The following is a 22,903-nucleotide window of genomic DNA, read 5'->3' as shown; positions in this document are numbered from 1 at the left end:
AAATTCCGTGAAATACTGAAGTAAGTCTCCAGCTTTATACTTGATTTAAAAATACCCATGAATATGATTATTAATTAAGTATTCATTCTTCCCCATTGTCTCTCCAAATGTCTCCTTCCTTTCATTTTTCTCTCAATCCTAAATACTGAAAAATGGGGAATTTCAATGTAGTATCAGTGGAGCCCAGTTGAGCAGTTGGACTGAGGCAAAGAACTGAGGTTGTCTCTATTGGAAGGGAAAGTAAGAAGGATAAGATTAGCAATTTATGGTTAACTAATTAGACTGTAGGCCTAATGTGGAGGTCTGCTTATCAGTTTGAATGTTTTGTTTATAGGGGAAAATTTCCAACCAACCATCTTATGAATAAAGTTACCTTGTTGAATGTCACGGATATTCATTCACCTTGTAAAGAGCAGAAAAAAAAAAAGAATGTCACAGATAGTAGGTCCTAATAATAATTAACAAATATATTGATTTTCTAGGACGTGGTATTTATTCCAACATGCTAGGATTCCTTGGTGGTGTCTCCTGGGCAATGCTAGTTGCAAGAACTTGCCAGTTGTATCCAAATGCAGCAGCATCTACTTTAGTTCATAAGTTCTTTTTAGTTTTTTCCAAGTGGTAAGTATTTATATGTGTACTTTGACTGTTTACTAACCTCTACCTATGCGTAAGTTTGTTTGGAAATTTAAGAGCTATACATAGACTTTTTCTGTTGTTTTACATTCCTTTGTAAAGTTAAAAGTATAAAACATCAACTTTGAGGCAATGGTGGGACATCTAATTGGCACCTTCTTCCAGGGATTTGTAAATGTGGGCCTTTAGCTTGGGAGAGCAGTTAAAATAAGTGTGGCTTTGCAAATTACTAGTTATATAGAGGTCATTTAAGCTTTCCTCATTTGTAAAATGGAGATGATAATCACATTGATGTATTAGTATTTTCAGTAAATGTTGGCTGTTGGTGTTACTAAATTATCAGAATTAAATCCATGAAAGCAAATGAGAAGGAAGTGAAAGATTCAGGTGTAAATTCGTTACAGTTAATGAAAAGTAATATTTGCCCTTTCAGAGAACACTGCATTAAAATGAGCAGCCTTTCCTTTGTGTACTTTCTTACCTAGCCCATTTTTTTTTTTTTTTTTTTTTTTTACTTGAGACAGGGTCTCACTCTGTTGCCCAGGCTAGAGTGCATGCATCTCAGCTCACTGCAGCCTCCACCTCCTGGGCTCAAGTGATCCTCTCACCTCAGCCTCCTGAGTACCTGGGACTATAAGCATGCGCCACTAGGCATGGCTAATTTTTGTGTTTTTAGTAGAGAACAGGGTTTCTCCATGTTGCCCAGGATGGTCTCGAACTCCTGAGCTCAGGTGATCTGCCTGCCTCAGCTTCCCAGAGTGCTGGGATTACAGGCATGAGCCACCATGCTCGGCCTTTTTTTCCTTTAATACCAAATACCCAGAACATTCACTCTGTAGAAGGTTAGAACAATCTAATAAGGTTTCGTGTAGTACCTGAAGTGAGATCATGTGTAAGTTAATTTGCCTTATTCATGTCAGGGAATGGCCAAATCCTGTGCTGCTGAAGCAACCAGAAGAAAGCAATTTGAATTTGCCTGTCTGGGATCCTCGGGTATGTGATTTATTATGGAGTTTCTTTAAACCTTTTAAGGAAAAGGACATTTCACTAAATTACAGTCTAGTTAAAGATAGTTCCTCTTGTCTCTGTTCCTCCTTCTGTATAACTATAGTCCTCTTCCTCCTCCTGCTGCGGTTTTTGTTTTGTTTTGTGTTTTGTTTTTTGTTTTTTGTGCAGATGATTAGGATCACTAATGCTGATCCAAATGTTGTCATTAAAAATCGCCCATGTAAGATGAGTGGGTGTCTCAAGGACAGTGCCATAATCCATTGTGGAAAAACTGTCTCAAAAGTAATTGGGTACTTGGCTGGGCATGATGGTTCACGCCTGTAATCCCAGCACTTTGGGAGGCCGAGGCGGGTGGATCACCTGAGGTCAGGAGTTCGAGACCAGCCTGGCCAACGTGGTAAAACCCCCTCTCTACTGAAAATATAAAAAATTAGCCGGGCGTGGTGGTGCACACCTGTAGTTCCAGCTACTCTGGAGGCTGAGGCACGAGAATCGCCTGAACCCCAGAGGCACGGGTTGCAGTGAGCCGAGATTGTGCCACTGCACTCCAGCCTGGGTGACGAGTTGAGACTTCATCTCAAAAAAAAAAGTAATTGGTTACTAATAATAAAGTACTAAAGTATAATAAAAGATTTACTTTGCAATACAATTTAAAGCAGATTCATTGTTCCAGGATAGCATAATTCTCCCATATCTTGCATTTTAATTTGCTTTTAGAGTGAGTGCTCATTCCTCTAGGTAACCAAGGGGAAGTCATCCATTGAGTGGGTGGTGAAAAAGGATTGAGAACCATTAAACCAGATAATGCTTTTTGTAGTTATAATACTGTATTTCCTTGATTATAAGAGATCATTGTTTATAAGATGCACATCAATTTAACAGCTTTTCTGAGGAAAAATATACTTCTGCAGTATTTCCTTTGACTTTGACTATCAGACATATCCAACTTCAGAAATAAATGTAGTTGGGGAGGGAAAATGTACTTCTTAAACTTGAGGAAATGTAGTATTAAATTTATATTTCATATTCTTCAGACTTTTGGGGAAATGAAGTGAGGACAACTGAAATAGGAGAATAGATCAGTTATTCTGCTTCTAATTTCACAGGTAAATCCATCAGATAGGTATCATCTCATGCCCATAATCACCCCTGCCTACCCACAACAGAATTCTACGTATAATGTGTCCACATCAACTCGAACAGTAATGGTAGAAGAATTTAAACAAGGTAAACATGTGGCCCCGTTGCCCTTTACATATTCCCACAAGTTTTTGGTTGACAGTTTTATTCTCTGTTGCAGCTATGGATTGGTAGTTAGAGTTATACCTAATTCTTTCTAAAAATTCTTTCAAGTATGGTTATTTTGTTTTTTAGTAATGTGTTTTCAAAAGTATATGATAATATTAAGGCCAAAAATGGAGTCAGCCCAGTCTGGTTGAAACTAATTTTTTGTGTTCTAAAAAACAACATAATATATATTTATATTTTGTTACTCAGAGTTTGGTGGGCCGGGCGCGGTGGCTCACGCCTATAATCCTAGCACTTTGGGAGGCCGAGGCGAGCAGATGACCTGAGGTCAGGAGTTCAAGACCAGCCTAGCCAACCTGGTGAAACCCTGTCTCTACTAAAATTACAAAAATTAGCCAGAAGTGGTGGTGGGCACCTGTAATCCCAGCTACTCAGGAGGCTGGGGCAGGAGAATCACTTGAACCCAGGAGGTAGAGGTTGCCATGAGCCGAGATAGAGCCACCACACTCCAGCCTGGGTGACAGAGTGAGACTCTGTCTCAAAAAAAGAAAAAAAAAAAATTTGGTCTGGTGGAGTTTGAGATTTTGTAGTAGTAGAGTGATTTAAGAGCTGGTCTCTTTTCAAAATCATTCTTCTTTTTTTTTTTTTTTTTTTTTTAATTTAGGTCTTGCAGTCACAGATGAAATTCTTCAAGGAAAATCAGATTGGTCCAAACTACTTGAGCCACCGAATTTCTTTCAAAAGTATAGGTATGTGAAATTTTGTATTTTGTATGTATGTGAATTTTTTTTTTTTTTAAAGAAGAATGTTAAACATAGTTAATATATGACAGGTGACAGCTCTTTTATTTCTTAAGCAAGAGAGAATAGATTAACAAAAATCCTAAGAGATAAGAGTGTTTCTTTATTCTGGTAGTATCTAATCCAGTATTAGTGATTTTTTAAAGTGAATTGTTTTTTACTTGTAGGACCTAGAATTAATTTTGTGAAAATCAGAGCATATTTAATTTTCATAAACTGTGTGCCTTTATTAGCTCACTTGTTCAGTGAGAGGGAGGGAAAAGGGATGATTAAAAAGCAGGCCATAACAATTTTTCTGGCTGTTTTTTCTGATTGTTGCTGAAAATTCTTCAGACATTATATAGTATTGACTGCCAGCGCATCAACAGAAGAAAACCATCTAGAGTGGTAAGACTTCTATTTCAAGTTTTCTACCTACTGTGTGGTGATAGTAACTTATTTATATGGTGCTTTACCATTTATAAAGTACTTTCTTGCTTGATTTTTAAAATGATTATATCTCTTTTTTTTTTTTTTTTTGAGACAGAGTTTCTGTTGTCTAGGCTGGAGTGCAGTGTTGCGATCTCAGTTTCGCCATGTTGGTCAGGCTGGTCTCAAGCTCCTGACCTCAGGTGATCCACCCACCTCAACCTCCCAAAGTGCTGGGATTACAGGCCTGAGCCACTTCGCCCGGACTTTTTTTTTTTTTTTTTTTTTTTTTGGGGAAGGAGTCTCCCTCTGTCACCCATACTGGAGTGTAGTGGCATAATCTCGGCTCACTACAACCTCCGCCTCCTGGGTTCAAGTGATTCTCCTGCCTTAGCCTCCTGAGTAGCTGGGACTACAGGTGTGCACTTCCATGCCCTGTGGCTAATTTTTGTATTTTTAGTAGAGATGGGGTTTCACCATGTTGGCCAGGCTGGTCTTGAACTCCTGACCTCAAGTGGGCTGGTCTCAAACTCCTGACCTCAAGTGATCCGTAAAATTATTATATCTTACTGGTGATTGTTGTGCATGACCATGGAGCTTCAGTGTTTAAAATATGCCATCAAATTAATGTTTCAGAATCAGGAGGGACATGAGCAAAAGATATATGTATAGATTTTGCTTCTTATTGCTTCTCAGCCAGATTTAAGCAAAATTTTGAGCTAGTTTGGATGATTCTGATAGCCACCGTCTGAGTTTTTCTTTTGTTTTTATTTTTTATTTTGAGACGGAGTCTTGCTGTGTCGCTCAGGCTGGAGTGCAGTGGTGCGATCTTGGCTCACTGCAACCTCCGCCTCCCAGGTTCAAGCAATTCTCTGCCTCAGCCTCCAGAGTAGCTAGGATTACAAGCTCCCACCACCACGCCCAGCTAATTTTTGTGTTTTCAGTAGAGACGGGGTTTCACCATCTTGGTCAGGCTGGTCTTGAACTCCTCACCTCGTGATACACCCGCCTCGGCCTCCCAAAGTGCTGGAATTACAGGCATGAGCCACCACACCCGGCCTGAGTTTTTCATTTTTGCCATTGTGTTTACCTCAATAGAAAAGACAAAACTCAATAGAAAAGACGTTTTGTATATCCGTTTAATTTAGGAGATAATGGCTTAAATCTTTCAGATTAAGCTTCCGTCAACAGGTGGGAGATATTTGTGGTCAAGAAGTAGTGTGTTCTTTCTTGTGCATCTAAATTTATCCCTTCTGCCTCCACTATATTCACATCCTTGCCTCTATCAGACGGAAGCTGTTAGACCACCAGAGATGGTTGTACTTTCCTTGGGTCTGACTTCTGGAAAAGCAAAACAGCAATACTGTTTTATTTTTGCTTCAAGAGTTTAATCCTTATTTCATTGGTAATTAAAGGGACTCTGAAAATAATCCTGTCACTGAAACAGTATTTTGTTTGTCTAGATCTGGAGTCAGAAAATAGGCTCTAGGCCAAATTCAGTCTGCCATCTATTTTTATAAAGTTTTACTGGAACACAGCCATATTTCTTCGTTTATGTATTATCTGTGGCTGCTTCTGTGCTTCATAGCAAAGTTGAATAGGTGTAACAAAGACTGTATGGCCCAGAAACACTAAAATTTACTATTTAGCCCTTTACAGAAAAAGTTTGCCAACCTGTCATTTAGATGACACTGGAATAACACAGATTTTTGTAGATTTACTGTTAAAGCACACATAATTATAATGTATAAGCTTTTGCTGATGTTTTTAAAAAATGTTAAAATGTTCCTGTAATGTTTCTAATTCATAAAGTCATTAATAAGCAAGCTGCCATTGGTCACATTCCTTAAGTGAGATAGAAATGAAATTGTAGAAATCCGGTGAAACTTGCTGTATTTTAATAGGATGTGATCCAAATTTAGTGAATTCTTTTTTTTTTTTTTTTTTTTTTTTTGAGATGGAGTCTTGCTCTGTCGCCCAGACTGGAGTGCAGTGGTGTGATCTCAGCTCACTGCAAGCTCCGCCTCCCAGGTTCATGCCATTCTCCCGCCTCAGCCTCGCAAGCAGCTGGGACTACAGGCGCCCGCACCTCACCTGGCTAATTTTTTGTATTTTTAGTAGAGATGGGGTTTCACTGTGTTAGCCAGGATGGTCTCGATCTCCTGACCTCGTGATCCACCCACCCTCCTTGGCCTCCCAAAGTGCTGGGATTACAGGTGTTGGCCACTGCGCCCAGCCCATGAATTTTTTTAAATGCAAAGTCTAGCATGATTGTTTCATATATTATGTGCCAATATTAGTTTCATTGTTTAAACTTATCTTAGCCTTAGGATTTATTTATTTTTTTAGAGACAGAGTCTCACTGTCACCCAGGCTGGAGTATAGTGGGGTGATCATACTGCAGCCTCAAACTCCTGGGATCAAGCGATGCCTCCTGCCTCGGCTCCCCAAGTAGCTGGGGCCTGCGGGCCCTTGCTACCATGCCTGGCTGATTTTTTTTTTATTTTTATCTTATAGGGATGGAATCTCACTATGTTGCCCCAGGTGATCTCGAACTCCTGGCTTCACGTGATCCTCCCGCCTCAGCTTCCCAAAGTGCTGGGATTAACAAGCATGAGCCACCGCACCTGGCCTAGCCTAGCCTTAGGTTTGAGACATAAGATTTGAAGGTAGAAAAAGATTCAAGACTAGATTAACCAGCAGTTTTTGTTCATGCCCTAAGCCATGACTGTTTTATAGTCTTAACTAAGGGTATTTTAGATTCAGGAATTCATTACATAGATTAGTTCTTACATTAAAAAAAAGAACACACAGAAATCTACTAACTTGTCATTTACTACAATAGCATTTTAAATGGGGTTCCTAATATATTGGGCTGAAATTTTTAAATGAACAGCTAATATGCTGTTTGTTTTACTTGAGTGTAGCTTTCATATTTAAAGTTGATATAAATTGTGTTTACAATGGCATTTAAAATGGGGTTCCTAATATATTGGGCTGAAATTTTTATTTTATTTATTTATTTATTTATTTATTTAGAGATGGAACCTCACTCTGTCACCCAAGCTGGAGTGCAGTGGGGTCATCTTAGCTCACTGCAGCCTCCACCTCCCAGCTTCAAGCAATTCTCCTGCCTCAGCCTCCCGAGTAGCTGGGAATATAGGTGTACGCCATACTTGGCTAATTTTTTTTTGTATTTTTAGTAAAGACAGGGTTTTACCATGTTGGCCAGGCTGATCTCGACCTCCTGACCTCAGGTGATCTGCCCTCTTCAGCCTTCCAAAGTGCTGGGATTACAAGCATGAGCCACCGCACCTGGCCTGAAATTTTTTTTTTTTTTTTTGAGACGGAGTCTTGCTCTGTTGCCCAGGCTGGAGTGCAATGGCACGATCTCAGCTCACTGCAACCTCCACCTCCCAGTTTCAAGTGATTCTCCTGCCTCAGCCTCCCAAGTAGCTGGGATTACAGGCACCCACCACCACGCCCAGCTAATTTTTTGTATTTTTAGTAGAGACAGGGTTTTGCCATGTTGGCCAAACTGGTCTTGAACTCCTGACCTCAGGCAATCCGCCCACTCTTGCCTCCCAAAGTGCTGGGAGTACAGATGTGAGCCACCATGCCCAGCCCGAAATTTTTTAATGAACATGTAAAGCTTCATAGTTAATATGCTGTTTGGTTTACTTGAGTGTAGCTTTCAAATTTAAAGTGGACATAAGATAAATTGTATTTGTTGTTTATTTTAGGGTTGGATTAGTAGAATCTAAAATCCGTGTACTTGTTGGAAACTTGGAACGGAATGAATTTATTACTCTTGCCCATGTGAATCCCCAGTCATTCCCAGGGAATAAGGAACATCATAAAGAGTAAGTTAATTGTTTTTTAATACTTTATTTCTTAAATAATGTTATTTGGCATATGCATCGTTTCAGAGTAATTGTGAGATTTTTGTTTAACAGGCATTGATGGGAGTATGACACATTATGTATTTGAGTTTGAGTGTCTAGGCGTTAAAAATAAGTATATAACTACTTTGGTAGCCCACAAACCCCAGCAAAACACCATTACAATATTTGGAGCATCTTTAAGAATATATTTAGTAAGTCATTTTCTTAGCCACTTAATCCTTCTTAGAACAACAGGGGATAACTTACCAGTTCTGGATGTCACTTTTAAGAATCTGGCCAGACCACTGAAATCTGTATTTGTGAGATAGAGACCAAGTTTTAATTATGAAATAGCATCTGTAAAGTTGTAAAAAATAATAATAATTAATGGAAATTCTTAAATTTTGCTTTATAGCAACAATTACGTATCAATGTGGTTCCTTGGGATAATTTTTCGGAGAGTAGAAAATGCAGAAAGTGTCAACATAGACTTGACATATGATATACAGTCATTTACTGATACAGGTAAGACTCCATCATCATAGAACTATGATTCTCAAACCTGGCTATTACTCAGTGTCATCTGCCTACGATCTGGCTGGCTGTACTTATTAAAGTTCCACAGTTGGTTAAGTGAACATGGCATATCCGTATTGCTGTTAAAACAGGAAAGGAGCCGGGTGCGGTGGCTCACGCCTGTAATCCCAGCACTTTGGGAGGCGGAGGCGGGTAGATTACCTGAGGTCAAGAATTCGAGACCAGCCTGGCTAATATGGTGAAACCCCGTCTCTACTAAAAATACAAAGTTAGTAGGGTGTGGTGGCAGATGCCAGCTGCTTAGGAGGCTGAGGCAGAAAAATAGCTTGAACCTGGGAGGAGGAGGTTGCAGTGAGCAGAGATTGCCCCACTGCACTCCAGCCTGGCCCACAGAGTGAGACTGTCTCAAAAAAAAAAAATTTTAAAAAAAGCATTATGAGGCAATTTCCAAGATACATTAAGTACAAGAACACTGTGTACACTGTGCTATTTATATAAAAATAAAAGAAAAAATAAATACATATTTGCTTACAAATGCATAGAATATCTCTGGAAGGATACTTAGTTTAAAAAAAATGGCAAGACTGGTTGCTTCTAGGTCAGGGTACAGGATAAGGAGACATCACTGAATACTCTTCAGTGCTTTGAGTTTTGTAGCATGTGAATGTTATCTGTTTTATTTTGTTTTAAGAGACAGAGTCTCACTCTGTCACCCAGGCCGGACTGCAGTGGTGCGATCTCAGCTCACTGCAACCTCCGCCTCTGGGGTTCAGGTGATTCTCATGCCTCAGCCTCCTGAGTAGCTGGAATTACAGGTGCATGCCACCAGGCCTGGCTAATTTTTGTATTTTTAGTAGAGATGGAGTTTCACCATGCTGGCCAGGCTGGTCTCGAACACTTGACCTCAAGTGATCCTGCCTCGGCCTCCCCAAAAGTGCTGGGATTACAGGCGTGAGCCACCTCGCCTGGCTGAATGTTATCTGTTTTAAAACAAAGAAAGGAAAGCTCTTTGTATGTACAACCAGAGTTTGTGATCACAGTCTTAAAGATGACTTGATTTTTGCCAGGCACGGTGGCTCACAAGTGCCTGTAATCGTAATACTTTGGGAGACTGGGATGGGTGAATCTCTTGAGCCTGGGAGTTTGAGACCAGCCTGGGCAACATGGTGAAACCCCATCTCTATAAAAAAAACAAAAAAAAAGTTTGCCAGGTATCGTGCCTTGTGGTCCCAGCTATCTGGGAGGCTGAGGTGGGAGAATTGCTTGAACCCAGAAGGTCAAGGCTGCAGTGAGCCAAGATTGCGCCATTGCTCTCCAGCCTGGGTGACAAAGTGAGACCCTGTCTCAAAAAAATAAAAGACTTGATTTTTATGGGTTTTTTGTTTGTTTGTTTTAAATAGAGACAGGATTTCGCCATGTTGCCCAGGCTGATCTCGAACTCCTGGGCTCAAGCAATTTGCCCACCTTGGCCTCTTAAAGTGCTGGGATTACAGGTGTCAACCACCGCACCTGGCCAGACTTTTATGTTTTTGATATGAAATAAATACCAGTAAGTACAGAATTGCTGAATATATTTCAGGATCAATGAAAAGTATGTCTTTCACATCTAGCCCTCTAGTCACAACTCTGGAATATCTTAATGTATCTGTTATAAATTTGGGGTTATTTATCTTAAGAATCTGGAGTAGTTATACATTCATACTATTAAAAGTATTGGTTTGGCTCATCTGGGTTTTCTGAATTCTTTTGAAAGAGCCCTCATATTTATCACGAAAACGCAGATTCCTGGCCAGGCGCGGTGGCTCACGCCTGTAATCCCAGCGCTTTGGGAGGCCAAGGCGGGCAAATTACCTGAGGTCTGGAGTTCGAGACCAGCCTGGCCAACATGGTGAAACCCCACCCATCTCTACTAAATATACAAAAATTAGCCAGGTGTGGTGGTGGGCGCCTGTAATCCCAGCTATTCCAGAGGCTAAGGCAGGAGAATCATTTGAACCTGGGAGACAGAGGTTGCAGTGAGCTGAGATCTCGCTGTTGCACTCCAGCCTGGGCAACAAGAGTGAAACTCCATCTCAAAAAAAGAAAAGAAAATGCAGATTCTTATGTTTCACCTTAGAACCACTAAATCACACTCTGGAGAGGGAGCCAGAGAATCTGCAACTTAAACAAGCACTCCTGGTAACTCTTTTATAAGCAATCTGGAATAAAAACATTCACCATAAATTTTTCCATTCTGATTAGGGCTTAAATTTTTTAAAAAGGAGAAGATTGGGACATAGTTTATTATAAATTTATAAGATATTATTTTTCAGATGAAGAAACTTGAGGCCCCAAGAGATTAGATAATTTACCACATCTCGCAGTACTTGCTGTGTAAAACAAGCCTCCCATCCCTGTCTTCAGTGGGCTTATAATCTCATTGAGTATATTTACAATTAAAACATTAAGAAATGTATGTGGTAGTTAATAAAACCTGTTTTTTCATTGGGTATATTTACAGTTAAAACATATTAAGAAATTTGTGTGTGAGTTAATAAAACCCGTTTTCTTATAAGGTGTGAAAAGCACTAGAATGGGAATCTAGGGCTGTGTGGATTCTGGTCCTGGCAAGGCATTCAGAGCTGTTCAGCCTCCTTTTCTCAACTGTACAATAAGGATGTATTTGTAAGATGGTTCCTGAAGTCTGTCATTCTATGATTGGTGTGGTAGCTGCAGTAGTAAATTCTCATGGAGGAGGAGGACAGCCTGAATTGCATCTTGGATATTTGGCCTAAGAATTAGCTTAGAAGGCCAGGTGCAGTGGCTCACACCTGTAATCCCAGCACTTTGGGAGGCCAAGGTGGGTGGATCACTTGAGGTCAGGAGTTCGAGACCAGCCTGGCCAACATAGTGAAACCCCGTCTCTACAAAAAATCCAAAAAGTAGCTGGGTGTGGTGCCATGCGCCTCTAGTCCCAGCTACTGGGGAGGCTGAGGCAGGAGAATAGCTTGAACCCCGGAGGCAAAGGTTGCAATGAGTTAAGATTGTGCCACTGCACTCAAGCCTGGATGACAGAGTGAGACTCTGTGTCGAAAAAAAAAAAGAATTAGCTTAGACCTGGGCAAGTAATTATGAGGAGAGATTGCCTTTTGGGAAAATATCAGAAAATAAGATCTGGAAAATACTATTTTTTAAATATATTTATTCTATTAACAAGGTTTGATTATGAGAAAGTCTTAGAAGGTGGACATGGAAAAACTATTGGATTCATGGCTGGGCACGGTGGCTCACGCCTATAATCCCAGCACTTTGGGAGGCCGAGGTGGGCGGATCACCTGAAGTCGGCAGTTCTAGACCAGCCTGACCAACACGGAGAAACCCAGTCTCTACGAAAAATCAAAAAAGTTAGCTGGACATGGTGGTGCATGCCTGTAATCCCAGCTACTCAGGAGGCTGAGGCAGGAGAATGGCTTGAACCCAGGAGGCGGAGGTTGTGGTGAGCCGAGATTGCACCATTGCACTCCAGCCTGGGCAGCAAGAGCAAAACTCCATCTCAAAAAAAGAAAAACTAGTGGATTCATGAATAGGATTGTGATGTGATGGAAATGTATTAAAAATATTTGTTTTGTGAGAGGGTTGTGGGTGGGTGGGTGGCTGGTGGTGATAGTGGGGAGATAGTAAAGGTATATGCATTTCAGAAAAATTAGGCAGAACCCTTGGTTCAGAAAGAAGTTTCCCATTTAACATATTAACATTGTTACAGTGTACAGACAGGCAAACAATATAAATATGCTAAAGGAGGGAATGAAAATTGAAGCAACTCATGTAAAGAAAAAACAACTTCACCACTACCTTCCTGCAGAAATTCTTCAAAAGAAGAAAAAGGTGAGTTTGTAATCTTAACCCTTCAGTATGGTTTTACTCAGACAAATGATCTGGGACCAAATTTGCATTCTTACAGCTCCCAAACCTATTGAGAAAAATAAGGAAGATGTAGGCAGTTCAGTCTAGGACTAAAATCTCATTTTCATTAATCACAAGAGATAATTTGCTTAAATGACCTTCAGAATTGAAACCAGTCTTTATAGTCTCATTTGCATTTTGAAATCTTAAAATTGTTCCCTTCTTTCAGCAAAGTCTTTCTGATGTCAATCGAAGCTCGGGCGGACTTCAATCCAAAAGATCGTCTCTGGATAGCAGTTGTCTGGATAGCTCCAGAGACACTGATAATGGAACACCTTTTAATTCTCCAGTGTCCAAGTCTGATAGTCCTTCTGTAGGAGAAACAGAAAGGTCTGTCTTTATTTCAAATGTGTCCTTTTGGTTTTCTGTTCAGTTTATTTGAAGATAATGTGAACTTTTCTATACCTCTGCTACTGCCTTTTAAAATTGTTAAAAGATTTCATTTTACCGGCTGATGGTCAATTTCTTGTTTAGAAATAACTCGTGGTAATCCTGTGGGAAACGGTATAGGCTTATGAGCATATGGGACTAGATAGGTACCCAGAAATGTACACATTTTTTGCTTAAATTTTTCTTTTCTTACTGGCTCCTCTGCATTTTTCCCCCTTTTAGTTCAATGAAATGTTAAAGTACAGGCCTGAGTCAACAGCTGTGGCCAGGCACGGTGGCTCAGGCCTGTAATCCTAGCACTTTGAGAGGTCAAGGCAGGCGAACTGCTGGAGCCCAGGAGTTCCAAGACCAGCCTGGGCAACATGGCAAAACCCTGTCTATACAAAAAAATATAAAAATTAATTGGCCGGGCACAGTTGCTCACACCTGTAATCCCAACACTTTGGGAGGCCAAGGCGGGCAGATCACCTGAGGTCAGGAGTTCGAGACCAGCCTGGCCAACATGGCAAAACCACATCTCTACTAAAAATACAAAATTAGCAGGGTGTGATGGCATGTGCCTGTAATCCCAGCTACTTGGGAGGCTGAGGCAGGAGAATCGCTTGAACCGAGGAGGTGGAGGTTGCAGCGAGCCGAGATCGTGCCATTGCACTCCAGCCTGGGCAACAAGAGTGAGACTCTGTCTCAAAAAACAAAAAACAAAAATTAGGCCCGGCGCGGTGGCTCACGCCTGTAATCCCAGCACTTTGGGAGGCCGAAGCGGGCGGATTGCAAGGTCAGGAGATCGAGACCATCCTGGCTAACATGGTGAAACCCCGTCTCTACTAAAAAAATACAAAAAATTAGCCGGGCGCGGTGGTGGGCGCCTGTAGTCCCAGCTACTCGGGAGGCTGAGGCAGGAAAATGGTGTGAACCCAGGAGGCGGAGCTTTCAGTGAGCCAAGATAGCGCCACTGCACTCCAGCCTGGGCAAAAGAGCGAGATTCTGTCTCAAAAAAAAAAAACAAAAATTAGCTCAGCATGGTAGTGCACACCTGTAGTCCCAGCTACCCGGGAGGCCAAGGTGGGAGAACAGCTTGAGCCCGGAAGGTTGAGGCTGCGGTGAGCCGTGTGTTCATGCCACTGCACTCCAGCCTAGGCGACAGAACAATACCATGTCTAAAAAAAAAAAAAAAGGCGGCGGCAGTGGTAAATGTTACAACAAGAGTGTTTTAAATAACTAATGGGGCCAGGTGTGGTGGGTCACATCTATAATTTCAGCACTTTGGGAGGCTGAGGCAGGAGGATTGCTTGAACCTCAGGAGTTCAAGACCAGCCTGGGCAACATAGTGAGATCCTGTCTCCACAAAAATAAAAATTAAAAAAATTAGCCCAACATGATGGCACACACCTACGTTCTTAGCTACCTGGGAGGCTGAGGTGGCAGAGTTAATTGAGTCCAGGAGGTTGAGGCTGCAGTGAGCTGTGATTGTGCCACTGCACTCCAACTTGAGCAGTAGAGTGAGGCCTTTTCTCAAAAAAGGAGAAGAAAAGTGATATTTAAATCATTTATTGATGATAATTTAACACTTTCATTAGGAATAGTGCTGAGCCTGCTGCTGTAATTGTGGAGAAGCCACTGAGTGTACCACCAGCCCAAGGACTTTCCATTCCAGTCATTGGCGCAAGTAGGTATCTAAACTTGTATATATTAATAATTCTATTTACAAAAAATTAGCTAGGCATGGTGGCACACGCCTGTAGTCCTAGCTACTTGGGAGGCTAAGGTGGGAGGGTCACCTGAGCCTGGGAAGTCAAGGCTGCAGTGAGCTGTGATCAAGCCACTGCACTGCAGCCTGGGTGATGGGAATGAGAGACCCTGTCTCAAGGAAAAAAAAATTACATAAATGTTTAATTATTAAAATCCTTTTTTTCCTTTTCAGAAGTTGACTCTACAGTAAAAGCTGTATCACCCCCCGCTGTGTGTACCATTCCTACCGTAGTAGGACGAAATGTCATTCCTAGAATCCCAACACCTCACAACCCTGCCCAGGGACAACCGCATCTGAATGGAATGTCAAATATAACTAAGACTGTTACACCCAAGAGATCCCATTCCCCATCCATAGATGGGACTCCTAAGAGATTGAAAGACGTAGAAAAGGTAAAGTTACAACTTTAGTGGTGATTCAGTAGTTGATATTTTTTATAGTTAATACTAAAGAAACAATTTTCCATAGCTGTTGGGTGTTCTGTTAGGAGTTGGCTGAAAAGAATATTTACAATATTAATTGCTCATCCTAAGTTGAAATTACTAATGTGTCTGAAAATTTCAATGATTGGTCTCAGTTTCTCCTTGACTTACAGAAGTCATTACTGATAACAAAATCTCATTTCTTGTGTGTTGATATGCCCTGCCTCCAGTAGGTGGTGGTAAAACTATATTTGTTAGAATCTGAATTTATTTAACCAAAAAGATCACCCAAACTATAGAAATTAATGGTGGCAGTTGAATTTAATCTAATTTAAATTATCTTCTCTTACCAATCCATGTTTATAGTAATTTTTATAATAGCGTAACCAATAACTAGTCTTCCAGTTTATATAGATTTATATGGTTTTTTGCAGGTACATAATAGCAATCTATTTCAATGTTTATATTTTAGTTTATTCGACTTGAATCAACATTTAAGGACCCCCGCACTGCTGAAGAAAGAAAAAGAAAATCAGTGGTAAATATATTAATAGTGTGCTTCAGAATATTTATTGTAAAGCGCCATGTATCAGGAAAAGTGCCATATTAGAAAGTAGGTCAGATTAGATCTATTTTCAGGTTTTAGTTAGGTTTTATTTTAAGTAGAAATAAGTGTTTGCATATAGGAAAGTTAGTTTTCACTTGTGTTGATTCTTCTGTTTTTAGGATGCCATTGGAGGAGAATCTATGCCTATTCCAACTATTGATACATCACGCAAAAAGGTAACAAGATAGTCTTGTTCATAGGTACAGTACATAGGTAAAAACTCATAGGTAATCTACAAGTACAAAAGGCTTATTAAGAGCCTAGCACTGGGAAAAAGTAAGATTTTGTCCCTGTCCCCAAGGACTAGCAGTGTAGTTGGGGTTGGAGATAGCAAGTATATAGTTCTGAATGTATGTACCTCAAAAGTCTAAAAAAGAGGCAGTAGTTTAAGACAACTTTATTATCTATTTAGATTATGTTCACCCTTTGTTTTTAAAGAAGCAGTTGGATGGTCAGCACATTAATTTCTTACCAAGCACCTGGAGGTTTATCTCTGTTGTGTACTATTGCTTACTGCCAAAACATAGGTTTGGTAATTAGGAACCATATGTATTAATATTTTAGAGGAACCAAATGTAGTGGTATATATAGTAAGTACCTTTAAAACATGAGCTAAACGCCCCTAAATTGTAATTTAAATGTTTATTATTTGAAGAATTACTTTTATAACTAATAATATGTAGTATTAAGTGTGGTATGCTAAAAAGCAAGTACTCAAAAACCAGCCTTGTATAAATAGAGAAAGCCCTTCTCTGAGAGTTTATAATGAACAGAATGGCTTATTTATAATAATGATAAATATAAATATATATGATGATAAACAATTATAAATTATAAATAATAATAATTTATTATAAAACAGAATGGCCATTAAATAGTAAAGTGCTTTTCATCATCATCTGTTACCTTGCCAGGTTCTCCAGGATGTAGTAGCTATTCTAAAGCAAAACAGTATGCTCATAGGCTATTAGTTCTAGATTTTGAGCCTTTAACATAAGATTAAGTTACAAAAAAATGAATATATAATTATGTGTGATGGTGGAAGAAAAAATATTGAGATGGACATTGAAGTACAAAAGAGTGAAATGACATATCTGGATTTTTTAATATATCAAGTCTAAAGGGAAAGTGGGTACACCAAACAATTGCAGCAAAATTATAATAATGTCTGAAACTTCATTTTGGCATTTAAGTCCTTATTGTCCTGTTCTCTACTTCTTTGTATATCTGAAATTGTTCATAATTGTTTTAATGCATATGGATATGATACAGATATTGGCTTAGCCAAGGTAAAACAAGAGGAGAATTAAGCAGTCATCTCTTGACAAGAAACTATCACCATTACACAAGTCTAGATTTTGCCTTCCTTTTTTTTTTTTTTTTTTTTTTTGGACATGGAGGCTCGCTCTGTTGCCCAGGTTTGGAGTGCAGTGGCGTGATCTTTTTGTATTTGTAGTGGCTAATTTTTGTATTTGTAGTGGAAAAGGGTTTCACCATATTGGCCAGGCTGCTCTTGAACTCCTGACCTCAAGTGATTCGCCTGCCTTGGCCTCCCACAGTTCTGGGATTACAGGCGTGAACCACCATGCCCAGCCCTAGATTTTGCCTTCTTTATGTAATAATCTTTAATGTCCTCAGAATCCCTGAAACTGATGTCCCTGAATTTCATAACCATCAAAGTTATCTAGCCTAAGTACAAAGTTGTTTTCCTGAGAACTTAAGTATCTCACAGATTGAGTCAGTGTTCTTCTTCATGAATGTATTACAGAAACAAATTGAGGGACATAACTCTCAGATATTCAATTTTTCTCTACTACACACATTCATTTTTCACTTCACACCCCAAGAGCTTCCTGTTTAGTCACCATGCACTTCCTTTTTTTTTCTTTGCTTGACCTTAAGGACTGTGTTCTTTATGCATTTCTCGATCCAGGCATGGCAGTTCCTCTTTTCCTGTACATATTCATACTCCTGCCACTTCTACCCTTTCTCTTATCCCTCTGCTTTTCACCTCTGACTGTAAAAAGAAGTAGTAGTTCCGAAAGCAAGAGTTCCCTATGAACACTGGAAGAAAATATTCATTGCATACTTGAGTGTTTAGGAGCTGGAGGGTTTGGGAGAAAAACTCCCCAAGTTTTGTGACTGACTTTCTAGCTGGGCCTTTATAATATATATGATGTGCTTTTCCTTTTTTGTTTCTTCTTTCTTTCTAATAGAGACTACCCAGTAAAGAACTACCAGATTCATCATCTCCAGTTCCAGCAAATAACATCCGTGTCATCAAAAATTCCATTCGACTGACCCTTAATCGGTAAAAGCAGTGCCTCCTCACTTAAGTGAACAAGCAATCATTAGTGGCATAGATGCAGCCACTTGTTTTTACATAGAAGTGGCTGTCATATGTGAAATAAGGTGAAGGTTACAGCCTTCAGCCTAATAACCTTGAAGTGGTTTTTGAACTGTCAAACTTTGACCTGCAGATGCTGTAGCATTCTCACTGATTGCTACATACACTTCTCTGAGGATCACCTGCTGTCAAATTGCCATCTACAGTATTACAGCTTTGCATTTGGGGGTTTTACTGCCTTAACTTTCAATGCTTGTTATGGGAACCAGTTCTTAGCCACTTGGACACTGATAAGTCCTGAACTCCTTTTTTTGTTTTTTGTTTTTTGTTTTTTTTGTCTTATGTTGTAATCATTGTATAGAGCTAAAAAAAATTGAAAACAAAAAAATTGCCTTGTATTTTCCAAATGTTAATACATTTACTTTAGCATTGAAGCCACTTTGTGAAACCTGAGATAAATGAATGTGAGGTATCTTTTCTGCTTTCCTCATTTGTGTAGATGTACTGTCTGTTCTGTTGATTTAAATTAAATTATTTTTTTCCAGATTGGCACATGAAATATTTAAACTTTTTTGTGTGCCTTTCTGTCCAAATGTTGCATAGTTACCAGGGAAGATTAGTCCAGTGATTACGTAAGAGTTGGGCACCATAAATTCTCTATATTTTGCCTCCCATGGAGGCCTTTGAAATGCATCTTTATTAAAAATCAAAATATAACCAGGATACTGAAAGTCAGTATATGAATGGTAAAATTGTTACATATCCTATTTCACGCCATTCTTGTTAGTTGACTGGTATTTTTTACTGAGGAGCAACTCATTCCAGCTTCAACAATAAGATAACCTTTAAGTATGACAAACTTGTATTTTTGAGGTGTAAAATTAACTTGGCATGATAATTCCTGACCATTATTTGCCCCACAACTTCAAATAGTTTCTTCACGGACTAGGCATGCAGAAATAAGCAGTGGATTTTATTGAAACCTAAAGGCATTTTGAATGACATTGTTACCAACCATTAATTGGCTCAGGACCTTTGTAATTTTTATTTAACTATATGAGTTGTCTTTTTTTACACTGCTTTTTTCAATGCATTTCTTAATATTTTTTAAGTTTCATGAATGCATGCTCAGTTTATTAAAATCCATAACCATGTAATTCTTGTAATATGTTGATTCAGTGTTTTGTAAATGAAGTCGTATGTATTTTCAGAGTATTTTTGTATGTACTGTAAGATACCATCTTTTCAAAGAGAAACGTTTAAAACCTTTATTGTCTCTCCTTAGTCTAATTTTTTAAATATGGATTATGCTTGAATTACTATATTTAAAATGAAAATGTATAGATTACACAGCCAGGAGTGCTAGTATCTACCACCTTCTTTAGGTTTCACTTAGCATTTAGTAGGTCCAGTAGGAAAAACTCAAAATGGTACATTGAGTAGTGTGGGGAAGATACCTCGTGTATTACAGGACTCACGGGATGCCATCTAGCAAGTGGAGAAATAGCAGTCCATTTTCTCTTACAAGCCCTTTACCATTGAGTTGAAATTCTTGAATTGCCAGAGAGCCGTATCCTCCAGGTCCCACTCCTGTTCATTGCCCCTTAGGTCTCCAAAATGTAAATTCTAATGTTTACTTTGTACCATGGAAAACATGAAAAGAGTCTTAGAAGTAAAGAACAACAAGGAAAAAATGTTTGTTCAATTATTCCCTTTTTATATAGCAGCAAAAGATAAGAATAAAATCACATAACCAAGTTGTAGCTTCCTTGGCAAAGCTGTTGTCTTAGCTGAGTCTTTCCCTTTATTCAGATGTTTTGGGATTGTTCTACAAATACTCTATTTGAGCAAAAATGAATGATTATGAAAGAACTGAATAATTACCACTTGACTTCAACCTTTGAAAGCTTTAGTAAGGAATTTGATTAAATTTTATATACTTGATGTGTATGCATTTCTGCATTTAATATCTTTTGCTTTTAAATCAGCCTTCAAAGTATCTTTAGGAATTCCTTCTATATCCATGTTTACCCCATTATATAAATAGATTCTTTGGAGTGACTAGTGGAGTTTTTCTTTAATAAGGAAGCAACAAGTCTAACCTTGTTTTAGATTAAGGAGCCCATTCAACATGTCAGTGAGTCAACATTAGAGTCCTCAAAGATAGCATTCTTCAACCTGTTTGGTAACTGAGGAGTTGATAAAATACTTTTGAGATGGTGGGGTTTGTCAGAAATAAAATGTTTTCTATCCTGACCAGTAGGTAGAACTTTGAGTACATTTCGTTAACTTGGTGGGAAGCTTCCATTGTACTGGTTCCAAGTGAAAAAGGAGAAAGTATGATCTGGGATTTTGTGTTATGATCAGAGGCACTAAGTACATGTGTTTGTTTGGTTTTGTTTTTTTTGAGACAGAGTTTCGCTCTTGTTGCCCAGGCTGGAGTGCAGTGGCACGATCTCGGCTCACTGCAACCTTCACCTCCCGAGTTAAAGCGATTCTCTTGCCTCAGCCTCCCGAGTAGCTGGGATTACAGGCACCCACCACTTTGCCTGGCTAATTTTTGTATTTTTAGTAGAGACAGGGTTTCACCATGCTGGCCAGGCTGGTCTCGAACTTGTGACCTCAGGTGATCCGCCTGCCTTGGCGTCCCAAAGTGCTGGGATTACAGGCGTGAACCACCGCACCCGGCCATGTTTGTTTTCAAGTGTGAAAAAATACCTAGAAGTACATTTTATAAAGTCAAATAATCTGTTCTTCAGTATATAGACACAGGTTCATTTTCACAAGGGCATTACATTTTAATTTGCTCATTTTTCAGTAGCTCTGGAGAATATGTATGAAAGGAAAACAATTATCTGCTAGCTTAAACCTTAGGGACTTAACCAATTCAAGATAGAGTTACATGGCTTAACACTGTAAAACTGGGACAGGAGAATGATTTTTGTTTTGTTTTGTTTTGTTTTTTGTTTTTTGTTTTTTTGTGGAGACAAGAGTCTCACTCTGTCACCCAGGCTGGAGCACAGTGGCATGATCTCACCTCACTGCAACCTCTGCCTCCCGGGTTCAAGTGATCCTCTTGCCTCAGCCTCCCAAGTAACTGGAATTACAGGCCTGTACCTTGCCCGGCTAATTTTTGTATTTTCAGTAGAAATGGGATTTCACCATGTTGGCCAGGGTGGTCTTGAACTCCTGACCTCAAGTGATCTGGCTGCCTCGGCCTCCCAAAGTGCTGGGATTACAGGCATAAGCTACCACGCCCAGCCAGGAGAATGAATTTTAAAAGTCTATGTTAGTATTTAAAATGAGTGCTTTGTTTTAAAGCAGCAATTTAGTAGCATTATTAAAATGCTTACTTCACTATAGTAGCAATTAGGTAAAGATGGGCAATATCAAAATGGGCTAAACTTATTTTCCACTATGTTCCACACCTTTGAAATAGGAATTCCTAACTTGAGAATCATGAACCCTTAGAGAATCTTTTGTAATTGTGTATAAGAAGTTCTAGTTTACATGCATTTTTCTTGGGGGAAGTGCATAGTTTAGATCAGCTTCTCAAAGTGGCAAAAGTATGGGAGTTAGGGTTAGGAACCACCAGGATTGAATAATTCTAGAATATTATATAATTTCCTCCTTTTGATTTTTCTGTGGTATATTTCTGAAAATGGGCTGTGGCTCCTAACTAGTAAAATGGGCTGGTGAGGGACTCTGGAATTCTGAATTTCTAAGTTTATAACCTAAAATGAAACTGTAAAGTCCTCGGTATTTAGAAAAATGCTTAATCTCAAATTTACAGATGGCCTCATGATAACTTAGATTCGTTAACAGGGTCAAACTTTAGTTCAACAAATTTCAACCCAATATTATCAGAGTACAATAACTTAGAATGATCATTAGAAATGGTAGAAAATAGAATAAATCATTAAAGATCCCAAAATGTTGAGTTCTGTAGCATGAAAACTCTCTTGCTCCTCCATGTTTGTAGTTCAGGCCAGAACAAACTAAACAGACCAATAAATATAAGAGTGATAGTTTAGGGAAAAAAAAAAAACAAACTTTGTATAAATAAAATTGTACGTGTGTTCAAATAACTACTTATTAAATCATCCAAAGCTTAGAATTTAAATTGGTCATAGTAGCAAATAGTGCAGATGATGGAAGAAAACCAGTCTCAATAATGGTTTTTTTTTTTTTCAATTGCATACAGTCACGTCATCCCCCAAATTCTCTATTTTTTTCTTTTCCCTTTTTTTTTTTTTTTTTTTTGAGACGGAGTCTCGCTCCGTCACCCAGGCTGGAATGCAGTGGCACAATCTTGGCTCATTGCAACCTCCACCTCCCAGGTGCAAGCGATTCTCCTACCTCAGCCTCCGAAGTAGCTGGGACTACAGGCGCCCGCCACCACGCCTGGCTAATTTTTGTATTTTTGTAGAGATGGGGTTTCAACATGTTGGCCAGGCTGGTCTCAAACTCCTGACCTCAGGTGATGCACCTGCCTTGGCCTCCCAAAGTGCTGGGGTTACAGGCGTGAGCCACTGTGCCCGGCCCTTATTTTTCCTGAAATAATTTTTCGGATATACTTCTATATTTGAAATTAGTTGAACATAAGATGATCATCAAGCTTGCTATAAGTTTTAAGCTATTGCTACATTTGAACAAAGACCCACGTACTTATCTTAGAAAATACTTAGGATGTCTTTGAGATTAATGGTGCTACATCACTACAGTACTATGTAAAATGAATGCAGCTGCTGTTCCTTTCTAGCTAGCTGTTTGTGTAGTTCATATTAATTTACCCTGCCTTTTATTTGGATTGTCTGATTTCTTAGTTGTACACATGAACCTCATTATTTGCCTGGAATAAGTAATCAAATAAAATTGCTTTGATAAATAGGTGATGATTGAGTGATGTTATTTGGGACTAACT

General features: G+C 39.2%; 1 protein-coding gene across 2 annotated transcripts in view; it reads left to right on the top strand.

Annotated features, from left to right (window-relative positions):
- PAPOLG (poly(A) polymerase gamma) overlaps positions 1-19,248 on the top strand; it is a 43,289-nt gene extending 24,041 nt beyond the window's left edge. For both annotated transcript variants that reach the window (XM_055240564.2, XM_055240565.2), the window contains exons 9-22: positions 483-621; positions 1,557-1,629; positions 2,751-2,871; positions 3,557-3,641; positions 4,026-4,079; positions 7,844-7,963; positions 8,400-8,509; positions 12,264-12,385; positions 12,633-12,793; positions 14,431-14,519; positions 14,775-14,995; positions 15,498-15,563; positions 15,752-15,808; positions 17,849-19,248. In XM_055240564.2, coding sequence (XP_055096539.1) covers positions 483-621; positions 1,557-1,629; positions 2,751-2,871; positions 3,557-3,641; positions 4,026-4,079; positions 7,844-7,963; positions 8,400-8,509; positions 12,264-12,385; positions 12,633-12,793; positions 14,431-14,519; positions 14,775-14,995; positions 15,498-15,563; positions 15,752-15,808; positions 17,849-17,947 — 1,517 coding nt within the window. In that variant the 3' untranslated portion in view covers positions 17,948-19,248. The remainder of the gene's footprint in view (positions 1-482; positions 622-1,556; positions 1,630-2,750; positions 2,872-3,556; positions 3,642-4,025; positions 4,080-7,843; positions 7,964-8,399; positions 8,510-12,263; positions 12,386-12,632; positions 12,794-14,430; positions 14,520-14,774; positions 14,996-15,497; positions 15,564-15,751; positions 15,809-17,848) is intronic.
- Positions 19,249-22,903: the final 3,655 nt, after the last annotated feature.

The sequence above is a fragment of the Symphalangus syndactylus genome, chromosome 14 (genome assembly GCF_028878055.3).
Source record: "Symphalangus syndactylus isolate Jambi chromosome 14, NHGRI_mSymSyn1-v2.1_pri, whole genome shotgun sequence".
Lineage (NCBI taxonomy): Eukaryota > Metazoa > Chordata > Mammalia > Primates > Hylobatidae > Symphalangus > Symphalangus syndactylus.
Note: the sequence above shows the minus strand (reverse complement) of the source record. Positions and strands in the feature narration are given on the sequence as shown.